At 37.5% G+C, this 19,467-nt stretch overlaps 1 protein-coding gene across 1 annotated transcript in view; it reads left to right on the forward strand.

Moving 5' to 3' along the window:
* The window catches only part of PHLPP1 (PH domain and leucine rich repeat protein phosphatase 1), a 222,367-nt gene that overhangs the window by 109,798 nt on the left and 93,102 nt on the right, over positions 1–19,467 (forward strand). Inside the window, exons 3-4 of the mRNA XM_079109386.1 lie at positions 292–417; positions 15,944–16,110. Coding sequence (XP_078965512.1) covers positions 292–417; positions 15,944–16,110 — 293 coding nt within the window. The remainder of the gene's footprint in view (positions 1–291; positions 418–15,943; positions 16,111–19,467) is intronic.

The raw sequence follows: 19,467 nt of genomic DNA on the forward strand, positions 1-19,467 counted from the left end.
GGTCTTACTAAGCTGCTGAGACTGCCGGAAACTTGGACCCTCCTGCCTAAGCCTCCCTGGTTGCTGAGATTATAGATGTGTGCATGGCTACTGATAAAGATTGAACTCCCAATTTTGGTTTCCTTGTGACTCAAATTAGTTGTCAGATGTAGGAACTTAGTTGTTTTAAATAATAAAAGGAGCATATAAGGGGGAAAGATGCAAGTCTGTCAGCCCACTGATCCACGGTGTAGGTAGTAAAATGTCATTAGTTCTGCTCTCTTATTTTTGCCTCTCTGCTTGTTTTTATAGGTAGAAGAAGTGAAAAAGCACCAGCACTGTTTAGCATTTAGCTCCTCTGGACCCCAAAGCCAGACTTACTACATTTGCTTTGATACTTTCACAGAATACCTAAGGTGGCTGCGACAAGTCTCCAAGGTAAGCAAGGACCTACCCAAGAATCAGTTCAGTTTTTTGCTGACTACAGAGTTGGTGTCTGCTTTACCCAGTTTCAAAATATAGCATCATACAGAGTTTTTTCCCCCTAGATACTACCAGTGGTTAGCAATTTTAGTTTTTAAAAAACTAATTGTGGCTGAAAAGCAACTTATTAAAAATGGTATGTATGTATGTATTTGTTTATTTATTTTACCAGGTTATGCTCATACTTTTAAAAAATTCAGTGTATAGACTGGCCCGTTTATCTTACTAGTGTTAGAGGTGAAAAAGCATGAGATTGAGAATATTTCAAGGACTAACCTAGGGTAGGACAAGTATAAACCACAGAATGCTCAGAGAATTGTTACAAACTTCTCCTTTGTCTATTTTCATATAAGCCGTCTAATTCTATGCCATCTCTCTTTCACCTTTATTCTGCCTTTTTAGTAGTTTTTAAATTTTTTTCATCTTCTTTTGATCATTTTATATTTTCCTGATTTCATAAGATCATTATGTCCCTTAATGCACCTTTGTGTATGTGTAATGGAAACTAGAATAATGTAACTAAGATGAATGAATGCTGATTTTTTTTTTAAGGTGCTATGTGAAAAACTGTTTTTGCATCTTGTTTATTATTATGTGTGAATTGAAGGGGTGGGTTGTAGTCCTTACTGCCTTGATTTTGAAATGGTGAGACCTCCCTAGGGTTCGGGAGCATTGTAACAGAATTTGCTTTCATATTTTAAAATTTACAATCCAATTTGTTATCCAAGTTAACACGATTTACCCTGCTTTGTGCTGTAATTATTTGTGAAGTGGATGAGTAAGAGAATAATTTTGTGAAACAGTTACAGAAAATTAGAAAATAATGTTTAGAAAGTCTTTTTACGGTATTGGCCACATTTGAATTACTAAGTGAATGCCATTCTTTGAGGGCGTGATGCCATTGAGGTACATTTGTTTCTCCACCTAGAAAAGAAGCAGTGCCTGATTTTGTTTGATAGCACTTAAAAGATTCTCCTAACCTAACAGGCCAGTGGAAGTTCTGAACGTATAGGGCAGCGCCCCTACAGGTGAATGTGGGGAAGGCAACACTTTTCCTTTAGATTTGCAGGTAGATTTAAAGTTGTTAGAGAAGATAAGTGTATCTGTCTATTTGTTTTATTTTTTAAAACATCTCTTTTTTCATTTTTTCTTTTTGTTGGTATTTTATAATTATACATACTATTGGAATTTGTTCTTATGTATTCATACATGCATACAATGTAACAGTATATTTTACATGAGGAGATGTTATAATCTTTCAGGCCAAGTGCAGAATAAAAATGCATTTTAGAGCAGATGTCTGGTGCTTTATAAACTTTTTGAAACAAGTTGGAGGTATAAATTCTTAAACATGGGTAAAATATAAATCATATCAAGCATGCTGCAGCAGATTATTTTGATTGAAACTGTGGTAACAAAAAGATTAATAGTCTTGCATGTTAAATATACACACAAGTGGTTAGTTACTGTTCTAAATTCAGCATGCATCTGCTAAGCACCTTCTCTTCATCAAGTTGTGTTTTATACACTGGGGATATAGTAGAAAACAAGTCTAGTTCCTCTTTCTTGGTAGGGCTCATATGGGGGAGACAGATGATAAGTAAGTAGACAAGAAAGAAAATTGCAAGTAATCATAATGTATAATACAAGATGATGTGACAGAATGGTGGGGGAGAGAGAACTTTTTGAGGAGGCACATTTAAAATGAAACTTCAGTGAAAGAATGTGATTATTTGAAGACTTATTGGGATGAGATTTCTGAAAAGAGGGGAAAGATAGTGTGAAGGCCCTGAGATTGTAATGAGGGACTGTTACAGGATGGGGATTCCGAGTTGGTAGGGGTCTCACATTATAGAACTGTTAAGAGTTTGGATTTTATTTTTAATGAAATGGCACACCATTTGTGAGAAGATGAAGCTGGAACCCAGTGACGTAAGTCTAGTTTTATAGGCAACTGTCCTGTGACGTCAGTGGTGCCACATGTGTGCCACTTTACTAAAATCTAGCTAAGCAGACATGTGCTTCATCTGTGGAATGCTGAAGGAGATGATGGCTTCAGAGAGAATGTGGCAGTTAAAAAAAAAAACCTTCATTTTTTCGACCTGCATATTTAGCTATTTGGAATGCAGTTGTTTCCTTTTTGAGTTTCAAATATGACTGCCACAGTCACATCACAATATTCAGTGGTGAATCTTGTTACTGTCATTCCTTTAGCTCCAGAATAAACTTGTATTTCAAATATCTAAAAAAAAAGAAAGAAAGAAAGAAAGAAAGAAAGAAAGAAAGAAAGAAAGAAAGACAGAAATGGCAAACCATTAAAGAGCTTTCTTGCAAAAACTGGTATGATCTGACATGTGGTAACTAGGCTGTAGAGGGCAAGAATAGAAGCAGGTAGGCCTGACCCCCATGTTGGTGTGGGTGGGAGGTGAGGGTGATTTTGCAGTGGAAGTGGAGACACATGGGTAGATATGTTTTTGGGGATTTAGTGACAGTGTTATTGACAAATCACATATAAGACAAGGGAAAAGAAAGAAATAAAGAATGGTTTCCAGGCTCTTATTTTGATTGCTGCATAGATTTTTTCTTCAGTAAGAAGCCATAACTCTAATTAGACTCAGTATATTTATAACTTTAAAACTATGGTGGAATATAGTTTTGGACTCCAGAGAGCTTCCACTCCAAAAAGGAGCAGAGAGGCAAAAATACAAGAGGTGGTTGATGAACTGTCTCTCATGGGATGTGAAAGTGTTGATTTCTGACTTGTTATTGGTGATCATAAATGTCAGATTTTAGCTTGTTTAATACTCTTTCCTATTCCCAGTTGTCTAATTTGCCATCTCTGAAGTCTAGTAGTGTAGCATGTCTTTAACAAGACTCACGCCTCTATTACTCAAATTATGAGCAGATTCAGATATCAGACTTTGGTAGGAGATGGTAGAGGATATTGGGACTTTGGAGTCCTGGGAGAACAGGCTGGTGGCAGGATGGGGGAGAGGGTGTTTCTGCTAGTTTCCCTTTCTAGTGATTATTGTATCTCCAACTAAGAAGTATTTGAAATCTAGGTGCTGAAGTGCAGTGCATATACATACGTATATGTAATTAGTTAATTAAAGAGAAAATATACTGACATGAACTGATCAAATAAAATATGGTCACACTCCTCTTTAAAATTACTGCATTGAGGATAAATCTTTATTTTTTTTTATTTTTATTTTTTGCGGTGCTGGGGATCGAACCCAGGGCCTCGTGCTTGCAAGGCAAGCACTCTACCGACTGAGCTTTCTCCCCAGCCCGAGGATAAATCTTAATAGTTTTATCTTGAACTTTAACTCAGCATTCAGGGAGAGTAGAACAGAGAGGATCTCGCTCTGTCGAGAATATATGCTTATGGGGAATTTGGCATGAATATAGCATCCTTATGTTTAAATGTGGATTCATTATGATAAGGATCTGAAAGAAAAAATAAACAACTGAGAGGAAAATTTTAGTTTCTGATTTTTAATGACTGTCACACCCCACTGATGGTGGGAGGACACAAATTCCAGTTATTTTTCAGTCAAAATGAATTAGATAAGCAATTTAAAAGGAAAATTCTTTGTCATATATTATTCTGGATTTTAGCTACAAGAGAAGTGTTATTGTTCTTTATTTGGTTTGAGGAAAGTTTATAAACATATTAATTAGCTATGTTCTTCCAAAATAGGCTTATGTTTTAAGCATAATCTTAGCACTTAATATTGCCTGTCAAAATAATACACATGGCAGTCCCTTTAGAGTTGTTAACAATGGGTGTGTGTTCGCAGTGGATACTAAGGAGGAGCTCCTTTGGGAGGATTACAGTATTGGTTTTGAAGTCATCCCTAAAATATTGATGCACAGTGTGCTTTAAAAATTCAGTAAACACCACTGTAAACATGTGGTGTAAAAAAGGACAGGCTCTTTCTGTTTACCAGGCGTGTGTCCATCGTGTTTTCAAAGTGATTGGGGGGGCAGTGATGTAGAAAAGCTGAGGTAGTAGTTGAGGGGACATCGGGAATTGTGGAAAAACCTTATCAAATATAAGGGTGCCATTAATGAAATATCAACCTAGCTGTTCGTCCTTGAGGTTCTCGCTTTAGATATGTTAATTGATCCTATGAATTCTTTTCAAAGTTAGCCTTTCATGTGAATCTCTAGCCTTATTTTTAATTTAGAGATCTTAGTCACTTAGTCACTGTTGCAGGTGACTGTCACTGTCACTGTTATCTCTTTTGCTGTGTAACTCTTGGCCATAATATTTTAATTCTAGGCCATAGACTTGAAAAAGAGAGTCACTGCCATGAAAGTCAGGGCTTCCTTTCATACACATGCACTTAAAGATCATATGAAATGATGAGTAAACATCACCCTTTAAATAAGAGTAAGATATAAATAGTAAGATATAAAGTTGAACTTTTGGATTCATGTGCTTAAAAATAGTGTTTTACTGTCCAGAGTGAACTCAAAGAACATCTCACTGGCCTCTTGAGTCAAGTGATTCTAGTATAATAGGACTGAGATAGATTCATGTCATTAGAGGTAGTTGCTAGGGAACCGTTAGTATGACTTTGTTATTTTATATATATATTTTGCCTCTTGAAGTGTAGTTTAGAGAGCCTGCTTCTTTTTGTCAAAATGGTCTGTCATTTGTCCCTTAGGAATTGTGCTGTAGTTTGTTACATTGGTTCTATAATAGTAAGAGGTTTTGTTCTCAGTACCCATTCTACTGAGGAGTCCAGGGCTTTTCTGGAAGCCTTATCACTTCATATTTTATACCCATTTGTTAGATAAAGAATAAAGGACTGTCCACCAAGTGTACAGTGGAATCTGCAGTGGATCTAAGGGTCTAAGTATTGGATTTACACTTACAAAATGTGACCTCTATCTTGAGAAGATTGCTTTTGTACCAAGTCTGTAGTGATAGTGTGATAAAAGGTAAGAAATTTAATATAGGGAATATTTGGGTATAGGAAGATTAAGGAGGAAAGGAGCAAGCTGAGTCCTGAAGGCTCAATAGGAGTTCAACATGAATACAAGAGAGGAAATTTCATTTCAGGGTGAGGTAAAATATGTGCAAAGGCAAAAACTGTAAAATGTGAAGACACGATCACGTCGCAGATGTCTGAGTAGTATGAAAAAGAGATAAAAAGTGAGTACTAGATAAATTGAAAGAGTACTGATCAGTATAGATTGTTTCCTGCTAGTTCCATGGCTTTTTCTTGTGGAAATTCGATCAAGTTACCAAATATTACAATTAACTTGCCAACTGACTTTGTTATGTAAAAATTAATACTGTGGAGCCTTTCTTTATTAAGATACGATAGGAATTTATGGAACTTAGACATAAAGGAACTTAGAACTTCTACTTTGAATTTAGGCTAAAGGTGAGATATCTTGGGTTACATTAAATCTTGGTTCTGTTGAACATAAAACTGGTTGTTAGGAGGAGTGAACAGTCTCTAGTTAGAATCACGCTTCATTTCCTCCTGTCCCTTTCCACGTTGCTCATTCTCATTCAGATGGTCGCTTCTGAAATCCTAGTTTATAGATTCCTGAAAAAGAGACTTTCACTTCAGTTCTAAGTTATTTCAGTTTAAAACTTAATGATCTTATTTCCTTCAAAGTTTTATGATTTGGTTTTATATAATGAGGACACCTTGTGAGTCATTAGCTTACCATCTCATGACAAAGAAGCATGCACTTGTAGAGCAGCATCTGTTTGTGTATTTAGGCTTTTACCATTTTAAACTCACCCCTTATTCCTGGGCCTGCCTTCCTCCTGTCGTCTCAACCCTTCCTATTTTCCTTCTCCAGCTGTGTTGGAATTAGCAGAGCTGTTGCTACTCCTGCCCAGCAGGGAGATGGAGAGAGAGAGGAAAGACAGCAAGAGAACAACTTTTTCCTTTGTGCCAGGCACTAGTCTAGGGTCCCCTTGGACTGTCAACATCTCAGCAAATGAAAATGTGTTCCTCATGTTCCTGGTGGAACTCTGGAAATAGTTCCCCGAAAACATTATTAAAGAAGGTTGATTGGAATCTGTACTACTATAATTAGTATTTTAAAATACACATGGATTTTGGCTATGCCATCTTTAATAGAGTACATTCTAGGTTTCAAGCTAGGAACTTATAGCTGTACTTTAAAGTTACAATAACATTATAAGATTGAGAAGGGCCCTTGTAAGGTAGTTGCTAAGAAGGTAACATTAATTGTATTTCTCTGAAATAATTGCCCTAATGATAGTTTGGCATTTCTTTTGAAAACATTCTTTAACCTTGAGGTCTAGTCATCATCAGGTGGCTCTTAGTTCACTGACTTAAAATTTAGAATTTAAAAATGACCTTGTAGACTCCTAGACACCCACTTTCCCACCGCCCCCATGTCTATAGTGTTTCACATGTCTATAGTGTCTTTAGATAAGACAGTTCTTTCTCATAAGTGAGCTGAAGTCTTTATTTCTGTAACTTCCACTCAGTAAACCTGTTTTGCTTTCTGAAATAAATAACAAAGATAATTCTGTTCTTTCTTCTATCTGATAACCTTTAAATATTGCAGTTATTGATCATATTAAATGATGAACAAAGTATATTTAAGGAATCTGAGGTGCCTTCAGAGTCATCCAAGTCAGATTAAATTGGTTTCAGTGTTGAGGGAACTATTGTTGGCTGTTTCTTTGAAAACTGGTCAAATATTCATATATCAGAAACTTAATAAATATGATTAATCATGTATCTGTATATGGACATGTTATAATTTGAAGTTGAATCTTTTTAACCTGAGGGTTGTAAGGTTAGAAAATTCTTAAAAATGTTGGGTGCAGTGGCACAGGCCTGTAATCCTAGTGGCTCAGGAGGCTGAGGCAGGAGGATTGTGAGTCCAAAGCAAGCCTCAGCAAACTGAGGTGCTAATAAGCACCTCAGTAAGACCCTGTCTCTAAATAAAATACCGAATAGGGCTGCGGATGTGGTTCAGTGGTTGAGTGCCCCCAAGTTTAATCCCCAGTACCCCCTGCACCCCCCAAGAAAAGAATCCTTAAAAGTTTAGTTTCTACATAAACTTAATTATATTGAATCCCCAGTATTTTTAATCCAGAGTATTGTAAAATAGGGAAAAGTGGAATAATTAACAAAATAATCTGTGAACTCTGTATATTACACACATTGGACCTTAGGTATAAGACTTAGAACTTAAACATCAATTTTGTTTTTATTTCAAATACATGTGTAATGTATATGTACATGTATATTTGTGTGCATTGAAGTCAAAAGTTAGAATGTAAGTTTTTTGTGGTTTGTTCCTCCTTGTCAAGCAGGTACCACCTATGGAGGAACACTGCCATGACTTTGAGAAACATTCTCAGGTAGTAACAGTCTCAAGACATTGTTTACGCATATTTTGCCAATAAGGAAGTGAGGAAGGAACTCTGGGTTCAGATTTGATCTCCACCCAAGCCAAACTCTATTTTTTTTTTTTTTTTTTTGTTTTACTGAGAAGCACAATGGGGTTTATGTGTGTGGAGCGGAGATAACGATAACTTAGATTGACACTGCTCGTGATTTTGGAAGGCTGTTGGCGCCGTTTCCAGTGACCCTACTCAGTTGCCTCTGACTTGCAAAGAGTGAGGTGCCAGGTCCCATTTTCATCTTAGGCTACACAGGGAGCTCAGTGGACAAACACAGCTGGAGTGTCTTTGAATTCATGGCCCATTTTTATATGTGACGGGGACTGACTCCTTGTTGGTAGCTGGTACTGTGGGCAGGGAGCTCTGAGGTCTGTGTTCTTTGCCGTGCGTGTGCTTTCATTGCACTCTTGCACAGACATTATTGAATTATAGTTTAGATGTGCATGTCAAGAGGCTAAGCCTTTGAAGATAAAGATTGCATCTCAAGTAATAGTTGTGCCTCAGTACCAGGTACAGTGTCTGACTCATGAAGAACAAATGATGGAAACAAGCTTTGAGCAGTTTGCCCAGGTTAGCCTGATTGCTTGAGGATCCGACCTCTCATCCACCTCCTTGTTCATGCCCTGGCAGAGAGAGATGGGAATGCCTAATTAGAATTCTTAGTTGTATTTCTCTGTATTGGTTTTTCTCCATTGTTCTAGCCTGATACTTGAACAATGGCCCCAGTGTTTTGTTTCTTCTCTAGCTTGCAGCTGTATTTCAATTGGTACCTTATAGCTCTCATCTTTTTTTTTTTTAATATACCTTTATTTTATTTATTTATATGTGGTGATTAGAATTGAACCCAGAGCCACACAAATGCTAGGCAAGTGCTCTCCCACTGAGCCACAACCCCAGCCCAGTGGCTCTTCATCTTAAAAGCATACCTTCCTCCAAATGCACTTGCCTTTATAGAATCTCATCTCTAATTTTTGCCTATTATTGATAGCCACTCCAGATTTCCTATTGTTTGTCTTCATTGATTTGCCATTTCATTGCTTCTGATAACTTAGAATATTGTGTAAATTTGCGTATTTTCTTCCTTATATTTCCTCCTCCATCATTTCACCTTTTAAGAAAAAGCAGTGTAAGATAAATGAGATGTCATTGTGAAAAGGCCTGTGGTCAAAATAAGGCATTTCTGCAGAATTTTTTTTAAATGATTGCATTTTGTGGAATAATGGGAATTAATTTTTTTATTAAAATTGAAGGTTCTTTTGTTGATAAGGATAAAGTTGAAAATAAGTAAAGTTGTTAGAATGCTTAGCTGATAAAGAGTAATAAACTGTATTCCAAAAATATATTCTCTCCCCTCATGCTTTCTCAAAGTATTTTGAGGGTGTGGAGAATGAGAATCAAAACTAGGTCACTTGAGGTCAAGGACTGTTTACAGAAGTCTAGTGAATTCTCCAGAAACTGTCCTTTCAGCCAGGGTCATAATTTCCCAAGCCACTGAAGGTTGGACCAGAGCAATTAATGACTCATGATGCCAGTTCACAGCAGTCTTTTACTTTATACAAGCAGAATTATTTGTGCTATTTCAGCTGCTTTGATCAGGCTTTCAGAGTCATTTTTCTTAACTTCAAGCATTCTGTGCACATAAAAAGGTTACGTACAGAGGGGACAAAATATCACATGAATGTTAGGCAAACTTTCCCTTGCCTAAGAAAGACTATTGTCCCCTAAGTGAGCCATCAAGCATAATGTGAGTAATGCAGAGTGTAAGTGCTTTTGCAGGGCAAAGTGACAGTTTTGAAAGCATGGGGGAGATATGTAAGGGAGAGGACGGATAGGTGTGTTTAGAAATGTACCTCAGCTAGACTCCGAGAATAAAAATTTTGAGCACAAGTGGTCCTAAGCATACACAAAAAATGACTTAGGAAATTGTCAAGCAGAGTAGTATATTAAGAAAAATGTGTAAAAGCCTGTTAAGCAATCTGAAACTTCTATTGTTTGTATTTTTACAGTGTTCTTTGGGGAAAATATTTTGAGGCCTAATGAACCTTTCCCCGGTGTGTGTTTCCAAATCATTTGGGAAGGAAAACAACCTAATCAGGTTTGGGGATTCATGTTCGTATTGATATATGTCCTAAAGCTTGAGGGGAAAGTCCCATTTAATCAACTAAGGTATTGGCTTTAAATTTTTCATTGTAATTGTTAATATAGACTAGAACTAATTTCCCAATCTATAGTTACTTTGAACTGATATAAAACTTGAATATATTCGTATGTAGTTTGTGATGGTCTTCTTTGGATTGTGCTTTATCTGTGTAACTGCTCAAGGTAGCAAGAGCAGTGGCCAGTATACTATAGGTTTTTGTTGTTGTTTTATCTTATAGATCTTTATTCCTTGTAGCTGTAGATGTTGGTTTAGGGATACTTGGTCTACAGAGCTTTTCCTTATTATTTAAAATAGGAGAAGTTATTTTTAGTGTGGCAGCTTGTTGAGTTGACCAGACATGTATTCTTTATTCCACTTATGACATGAGGAAACTGAAGGACAGCTAGATGAAGTAACTTGTCCAAAGCTTCGTACCTCATGAGTACTAGGATTGTCTCTACATGTCCTACTTATTGAGAAGTCCATTCTCGGGCCTCGACTCTGTGTCATCTACTGTCTTGATGTTTGTGGATATGATAGAAATACAATAGCTTTTGCCAGAGCATCCCCTCACTACCCCTAGTCTTGGGGGTTGAACCCAGGACTTTATGCAAGCAAGCAGTCTATTACAGAGCTATATCCCTAGCCCGCCAAGGATTTTATATTCCAATTGTGAGGCCCTCTTAAAGTCCCTTCCGTAACAAAGATTTGAGGCATTTCCCACATTTGCCATTTTCTTTGTTTCCAAAGTTGTGTAACCCTCTGCACTTTTTCCTGTAACCTTTAAAGGGTTGGTTAGGTGTTCACTGGTTGAGGACATTGCTGCTACCCAGTTGGACAAGCCATGTGAGGTGGCAGTGTGCAGAGCCCATGATCTCGAGGAATGATGGCCCCATCTGGCTTTGCATTTCTGGGAAATTGTGTTTGGTCAGCAGATGGTCCCTTTTGCTTCTCTTGAAGAGGACTCATTATCACCACCTTGTCTTTATTGTTAAGGCTTAAGCTTTTCCTAGGGTCTGCTTTCCCTTGTTGCAGTCATGTTATTTTGCATGAGAGCTAGAGGCTCCCCGATTCTGTGAGATCTGAGTTGCATTCTAGTCCCCGACCTGATGGTGTGGAGTTGATAGTTAAGGCTCTCTTGTTCATATTCTGGTCCTATGCCTCTTTAGCCACATGGCCTTAGGCTTACTCACTCTCACTCAATTTAACCTTTGTCTCTGAGACAGGGAAAGTCCTCACTATGCTGAGCTGTTGTGGAAATTAAATGAAATATTATGTATTTAAAGTCTGTCACAAGGGAAGCGCTTTCTGAATGTTGACTTTCTGAATGTTGTTACTACTACTTGGGGGGGGGGGAAGCTAGGTTGATAAAGGCTGCTGGCTCTGATGAGGTGTATCCAGGTGGCTTTCTTACTAACATTTATTATTTATGTAGGTCTGCCTTATTTTGAGAAGGATCTTAGTTTTAATAGCTGCGGTGTAGGAGGGCCACAGCTTCTTTGGCAAGTCCAGCTGATAGTTTTCTCATTTGGGAATCGAGTGAACCTTCCAGCAAGAGTGCTTTCCTTTCTTTGTAGTAGAGTCCTAATGTGCCCAGGTTGGTCTGGGTTGAAGCACTTACATCTCCTGCTCTGGCTTTAGGACATGGGATGAGGTAGAATCACAGCTTGTAAGTAGTCTTTGTGGTCACCTTGGCAGCTCTGCACCAGGACTATCACGATATATTGAGTTTATGTTCTCACTTTAGATTTTACTACTTCTGCTGTGGTTCCCACAAGACTGCTCTTGCTGGTTGTAGCCTTGTTGATGGCACTTCCTCCCCCTGCTCCAGCAGAAACAGCTTGTGGTACAGAATGAAGAAAGGAGCAAATACAACTTGACATTTAATCATTTTCTCTTAGGTATCCCACAGGGAGTATTTAGTATGATGCTTCAGCTGAAATACAATTTGTCTTCAGAGTAGCCTCCTGGTGAAAGAGTGTTCTAGATAGGCTAGAGGAAAACTGGTGAGAAAGGAAGGAGTTGTGAAGTAGTTTACTAGCCCTTTTTCCAGCAGTGCCTCCTGAGGGTCCCACCAAGGGCTAAGCTTGGATTTTTCTCAGTGAACAAAATAGGAAAATCCTGACCTTACAGATTATGTGGTGTATAGAGACAGATGAAGTTACGTAGTATGTTGGTGATCATGTCACACTTTCAGAACCTTTCTCTGTTTCCTGTTTTGCTCACATTAAAAGATAGATTCATAACAGTGGCCTAAAGGGCACCCCAGGATCTGCTGCTGACCCCTCCCCGTTACTTTTCTGACCTTATTGTTGGTCATTGCTCCTTCATTCTAACCGGTCTTGTGTTCTGTGGACATGCCAGACCCACTCCTATTTTAGGGCCCTTATTCTGGCTACTTCCTCTTCCTGGAATATTCTTGTAAATAAAAATTTCAACTACCTCGTCTTGTCTGAAAAGTGGCCCTTTCAGTAGTGATTACCCTGACCGCCTATTTATTTATTTATTTATTTATTTATTTATTTGCGGTACTGGGGATCAAACTCAGGGCCTTGTGCTTGCAAAGCAAGCACTCTACCAGCTGAGCTATCTCCCCAGCCCCTGACCGCCTATTTAAATTGCAGTGTACCACCTTCCCAACAATCCTGACCTCCTTTCCTGTGCTGTTTTATTTTCTCATATAATACTTACCAATTTTTAACATAGTTTTTTTGTGAAGTGAGTTTAATGGGGGCAGGGCCCTTCATTTTGTTTACTGAATCGTGTCAAGTGCCTACCTAGAATGGTAATTGGTGCATGGTAGATACTCAGTGAACATGAGTGAACGGAATGGAAGTTACCATGGAAAAATTAAAGGATTGTTATTAGTTTCCTATGACTGCTTAAACAACTTAACAAAATCCTGGTGACATAAAAGATCAAAAAATTACTCTCTTACAGTTCAGGAGGCCAGGAGTTCAAAATAAAGATGTCTTAGGGTCTTGCTCTCTCTAAAGTCTCAAGGGGAGCCTTTTTCTAGCTTCTCTTGGCTCCGACTGTCCTCTGGCTTTTAGTCACATCATTTCTGTTTCTGCTTTTGTGGTCACGTCACCTTTTCCTCTTTTATCTCAAACCCTTCTCCTCTCTGGTATATGAGGACACATGGATTTATATTTAGGGCTCACCTGGATAATCCAGGTTAATCACCCTTCTCTCAAGATCCTTAACTTAATCATATATTTTGGCATATGAGGTAAATTTACTCTTTTGCTGTGTAAGATAATATTCAGATTCTAGGGATTAGAATGTGGATATGTGTTTTGGTGGCCATTGTTTGCCTCCTACTAAGGGTTAAGGGGGTGTTTTGGTTGTAGAAGGAAGAATTTTCCAGGTGTACCACACAGTAGAAATTGAAACAACAGAAGGAAAGTCAGAAGACTGCTCTCATCTGTTTTTTTTTCCCCTCAAATTAAGTACTCACACGAGAGTACAAAAAATGATACCGTGATTTCCATGTGCTGGCCTCCCCAGTTGTTAATATCTCCGTGTAGTTGCTTCATACCTTCTGTTGCCCCTCTGATAAGGAAGTAAGCACTAGAGAGAAACCTGAAATCTCCTGTTTTCCCTTTCCCTCTCTGCCCGTCCAGACGCTACCATTAATCTGATAAATGACCAATCTGTGATTTTATAGCTTCACTATTCTTGTATACTTTATGGAGTTGCGTATTTAAAATGTTTTTTGGAGGTGGCATTATATGTAGCATATTGTAACTTTTTCTTTGTCAGTTCATGCCTTTTTAAAAAAAATCAATTCAGATTGATACACACAGATCCAGTTTATTTTACTGTGACTCTGTGTGGCAGACTCTCTCTCTCTGCTCTGACTTCAGAATATATAAATCCCAGAGAAGTCTCTGACAGACCTGGCTTGAGTCCCCTGCTGACACCTGTTTGATCAGTCTGTGGCTTCAGCAGATGGGGCAGTAGGGTTGCTCAACCTTCCCTGTAGCCAGAGGATCAGCATCCTTTGCAACTCCCCTAAGGATCCCATTTATGTGGACCATTACAGGAAAAAGCAGACAAAGAATTTGGGGCATACAAAAACTCAGTTTTCTACCTGAACTTCAAGGTAGGCTTGGACATGATATGCCCAGGGAAGCTTCCCGGAGCCTCAGATCATGTTCTGTGCCTCTGCATTTTCTATTATTGTAAGAGTTACCATTCGGTATCTTAATTTCCCTCTCTTCTTGATGCGTAATCATTCAGGGTAAAGACTTCCTTGTTTTATGATGCACCTCAGGAAATACAAGGGCTGGCACACCTTTAGATGCTCAGCACATGTTTTTGGATGAATGATCCCACTGATGAGAACTTTCAGCTCCATTTCCTATTCACAAGTTCCTGTCCATTTCTTGTGAGCAGGAATTCTCTCTGGCTCTAGTGCTTTTGCATCTGCCTTTTAGGTTCATTAAAATTCTGGTTCTTTTCACATCTTTCAGCTTATGTGAGTGGTTTGATCTGTTTGGGATTTCTTATTTAATGGTGAAAATTCAAGGAAAGATGAAATAAGTTGCTGAAATACAAACCCAGACCATCTCTCTAAAATCATTTGAGATGAGCCCTGCCTAGGCTTGTTCTTACCAGCTTTCATGTGTGCACAGTGATTTCTTTTTAAAATATCAGAAGAGTATATTATGCAAATTCTGAATCCATTTTTGCTACCAGGAAAACCTGAATTCCAATGGATATAAAATGGGAATGGTTCTGTTTTGTAATAGAAGTAGTCGTAGTACATTGAATGTTTTTTCCGTGACAGGGAAGGTAGAACTAGGAACCATATTTATCCCTGTTATACAGACAAGAAAACTGGAGTTCAGAGAGATCAGTGATCTGCTCCCCTTAGCTCAGCTCACAGATGGTGCTGGGATGTGAATCCACACACTCTTGAGTCCAGAGTCACACACCTCAGGACCGTGTTCTACTTATCTGTGATCAGGAAAAAGAAGCCTCGGGTTTGGTGACAGAAAAGGACACTGAGTAGACCACAGATGAGAAGTGAAGTTTCTGCCATAAATCTTTGGCAGAGAAAGGAGGAGAGTCAATTAAGGCTTAGAACTATATTTTTATGACTTGTGAAGACAGAAAGGGCCACGATGTATGGAAATGGGCTGAAATTATGTGCTTCAGTGAAACCTAGGATTGTATTGCTCAGAACATTTGAAGAAAACATTTAAGAAATGTAGGTAACCCAGTGCATTTTCTGTTTATGCATGTAAGTTGGTCTGTAATAGTCCTGGGATCCTGGCTGTGGTAGGAGTCATTAACTAGGAAGGTGTAAACATTAGATATAAAATAAGTTTTACATACAATACCTACATGAGGCAAAACACAATTTGTAAGCATCACACTGATTTTGTAGCATAAGAGCCTGAGAATTTAGTAGCAGGCAGATGATGGAATCTATGTGACACAATATATTATTATTATGATGCATACAAAACCATTGATACTGCTTTTCTTTATTTGTACTGTTTTAAATCAGTATATGTAAGGGCTTTCTAAAGTTCAGTTTAGATTTTTTTAGTGTCTGTCACTTAACTCTATAGACTTTTGTATCAGTTTGTTCTGAATTCTCTCACTGTGGATATTTTCAGGAACAATATTTCTATTTTGGAGGAGGTAGTGAAATCACTAAACCTAATAGGGTAATCTGTGTTCTTTGGAACCCTCGCCTATGGTATGTTACTGTGAGCACCTTCCAGCAAGGACACTGTTTTCTGCTTTTATAGTACTTGGCTTAGTTCTATGCTAAGTGAATACTGTTGGTTTGGATTATTGGACTAACAGTGCTACTTGCACAGTGTCATCTGTTTCTGTCCATAGAAAGTAGTCTTAGGATAAGTAGGTAGTATTAATATTGTTATATTTTTATCCCCCTCTAGGTTGCATCCCAACGCATCAGCTCAGTAGACCTCTCATGTTGTAGCCTGGAACATCTCCCTGCCAACCTCTTCTACAGCCAAGACCTCACTCATCTTAATTTAAAACAAAACTTCCTAAGGCAAAACCCCAACCTCCCAGCTGCTAGGGGACTCAGTGAACTACAAAGGTGAGTCTGCAGAGATCTGGGCTTTGGAGGAGCTGCTGGTGGTTTTCTCTTGAATATTCTGACTAAAAAAATATAATGTATAAACTTCCTCTTTTAGAGGACAAGAATAATGGACTTTGTTGACTACCAAGGACATTTACCAATTCTCATTATAAAAATTTTTGCAAGGTTTCTCCCTTTGAAATGAACTGGATAGATTTATATAAGAACATTTTAAATCACCTTTATTCCACCAGTCAGTAGCCTTTAGTGTGTTTCTTCTAACTTCAGGAATTTGTTTGGCTTAAATTTTTTCAAAATTTACAGATGGTCAGTTTTTTTTTCTATGAAAAGACATTACCTTAGAAATTTAAGAACCATGTATAAAATCCATTATTAGTGTATAGATTTCGAGAGTCACACATGTTAAATAAATAGAATCTGCTCCTTTATAACTAGAGAGAAAGGACTTATTTGCATGTCTCTAAAACATATTTAGGAATTTATCGTATTCATTTCCTGTCCTTTTAGGAGCAGTGATCAGTCTTGATTCTATGGTAAATTAAACACCTGATACCTACATATTTGTTGCAAATATGTGAGACTATACCTGCAAAAGAATACAACTCTTTTAAATAGTTAAATAAAGAGAGTGGAAGGTTCATTTGTTTTTAAGTAACTGATAAGATTAGAGATTAAACTATGATAATTAATCATTGCGATGTGCTTATGGTTTCTAACATCCAGAAAAAGCAATCTAATAATTGCTTATTATAGAACTTTTGTATAAAATTGGAAAATAGAGTATTTTAATTGTCTTTTCAGGTAATTGTATTCTTATTTGTTACTATACCAAAATTTGCCAAGTGGTCATTTCTTAAATGTTAGGTCCAATATAGAATCTAAAACTCCATCAGTCAATTTTTTTAGTTCTTTAAGATCCACTGGGCTGTCTTGCACTTTGCATGAATTTTTTACTCATGGGTCATTTCATTACATTAGGTATTGGTCGTTTGGAAAATACTGGTTTGTTGTATAATACAGATGTTCCAAATGTTAGCACATTTAATACTCAATTTCAAGAAGTCGCTTTTCTTAATATCACGACTGCTCTAATAAGAAAAATCTTTAAGTATTGGGAAGTTGTCAAACGTCCTGTAGAAGCAAGTTTTCCAAAAGTTTAAGTTGAAAGCTTGAAGGCTACCAGTGACAACAGGTACCATCATTTTTTTCTAAAGCAGTTGTCTCACTTCACTTTTGAGAAAGTATCTGCCAGATAGCCAGGTATGAATAATGATGGTTTGTCAGTTGTTCTTTCAAGTAAAAATAGTATTCCATGAAGATAGTTACTAGTTTGGCTCCCAAATCATCATGTAAGTGTTTTCTTTGAGATAATTATCAAATTTTGGTATCCACCAGAAGTGCTTTACAAGTACTAATAATTTTATGACCCAGAAAATTAAAAAGATGCAGTCATCCCTACATTATCAAGGACATTCTTAAGTAAAAGTGGCATTACAAATTTTTTAAAGGGTATTTTTATAATGGTTGCCTGGCAGGTTAAATACAGTGACACCTGGGGCAGTTTGTTACTGCAGTGAACTAATTACATAAGACAGTAATGACTCCAGTAAGGATATTGTGCTTAAGTGATTCCTTATTGTTCCTGTAGCTGATGGGGACTTATGAAATCAAACTGCCACAGAATTCTTGATTTTAGGTTTTTATGTGTCTTATATATTGATATTAATATTGGCACTGGCACTTCTACAATAAAATTAATAGTTTTCTTGCTGAAGGGTACATCATTATTCAGTCAGTTTTGAGGTTTAAAATTATTTTGGGCTATTTTTGTGTATTTCTTAGAAGTACAGACTTTGGCATTTCTTTTTTTTTTTTTGGTGCTGGGGATTGAACCCAGGGCCTTGTGCTTGTGACCCACTCTACCAACTGAGCTCTAGCCCCAGCCCTAGAGCAAAAAGGACATTAGAATTCTTCCAAACTAATGTTTCCTTTTTAGGGAGTGACCTTATTGGGGGTGTGTGTTCAATGCTAAATTCAGGTTAGCAGTTATCTCTCAGAAGGGAGATAGGAAGCTGGGATTAGAGAATGATTTGAAGAGGTTTTGATTTTATCTGTAATGTTTAGTTCTTTAAGAAGAAAAAGAAGTTACAGGCAAATATGGCAAAAATGTTAATATTTGAAAAAACGGAATAGTGGATACTTGATTATTGTTGTTTTCTATATTTTTTCTATTTGAATGTTTCATAATAATCCAGAAATTAAAATCTAAAGATTTAAATGTTTCATAACCACATAAAGGAGTCTGGTGCTCCAAAAGAACCAGTAGTATATCTTCCCACTGGAAAGATATGTTGGGTATTGACCTGGCTTCAATAAGATTCAAGTCCTGCCTCACCTGTTAATTCTTTCAGTCACCTAATTGAACCCTTGTATCTGTAATCTTTTGATACAGGTAACTCTGTAACTTTGAATCTACCTGCTTTATCTGTGATTCTGTCTCTACCTTTGGAACCTCTCTGTTTCTCTTCTACTCCCCACTTCCTCCTACACACTCGGTTTCCCCCATTGCCGTAATAACCTCCCTTCCCAGCCCTCAGCTGGACTCCTGTAATTCTTTGAGAATAACTATTTTGTTGTTATTTCCCCACTATAGTCCAGCCACTGTTTTTCTTGTCTATTGTTTTGTACATTTCTTGGTTTTATTTGGTATTTTGAGAAGTTTATGCTTTTTTCTCCATTGAAGTAATATAACATATAGTTTTTTTAAAATCTTAATTAACAACAAAGATTTTATAATAAGAAATAGTTGCCCAAAGCTCCAGAGCATCTTCCACCCAAGTCCTGTTCCCCAGGCAGCCACTTTTGAGTCATTTGGCTCTTTCCCTTCATTTTTCTAAATATTATGCATATACTACTATGTTTTGATTTTAAATTGGACATTATATTTTGACTTGTTCCCATAGAAGATAAGGATTTGGCTCTTTTATGTTGTCTCCTACCCTCTCTCCCATGCACCAACGTCTCCTTTCCCTCTCCTCTCAATATGCAGATGCAGGTATTGATTTTTACTTCTGTTGTAAAGAACGTGGAGCAGTTATTCACAGTGAGGTCCTTACATGCAGGGATACATTTCTTTCTTGTGCTGGCTTCAGAGCCGTCTCTTTCTCTTGCTTACTTTCCTCTAGTATTTGTCCTTCTGACGGAGCTGTAGCATTCTAATACATACCTTTTTTCTTGGAGGCTTCCTCTATCTGGAGTCTATGTAGGAACTTGTTCTTTTTGCCTCGTACATAGCAAAGTCAGTTGGTGAATCTTTTCTTTAGGGTGTGTCAGTTTTTTTTTCTTTTTAATTGT

The sequence above is a fragment of the Sciurus vulgaris genome (assembly GCF_902686455.1).
Source record: "Sciurus vulgaris genome assembly, chromosome: 13".
In the NCBI taxonomy this organism is placed as follows: Eukaryota; Metazoa; Chordata; class Mammalia; order Rodentia; family Sciuridae; genus Sciurus; species Sciurus vulgaris.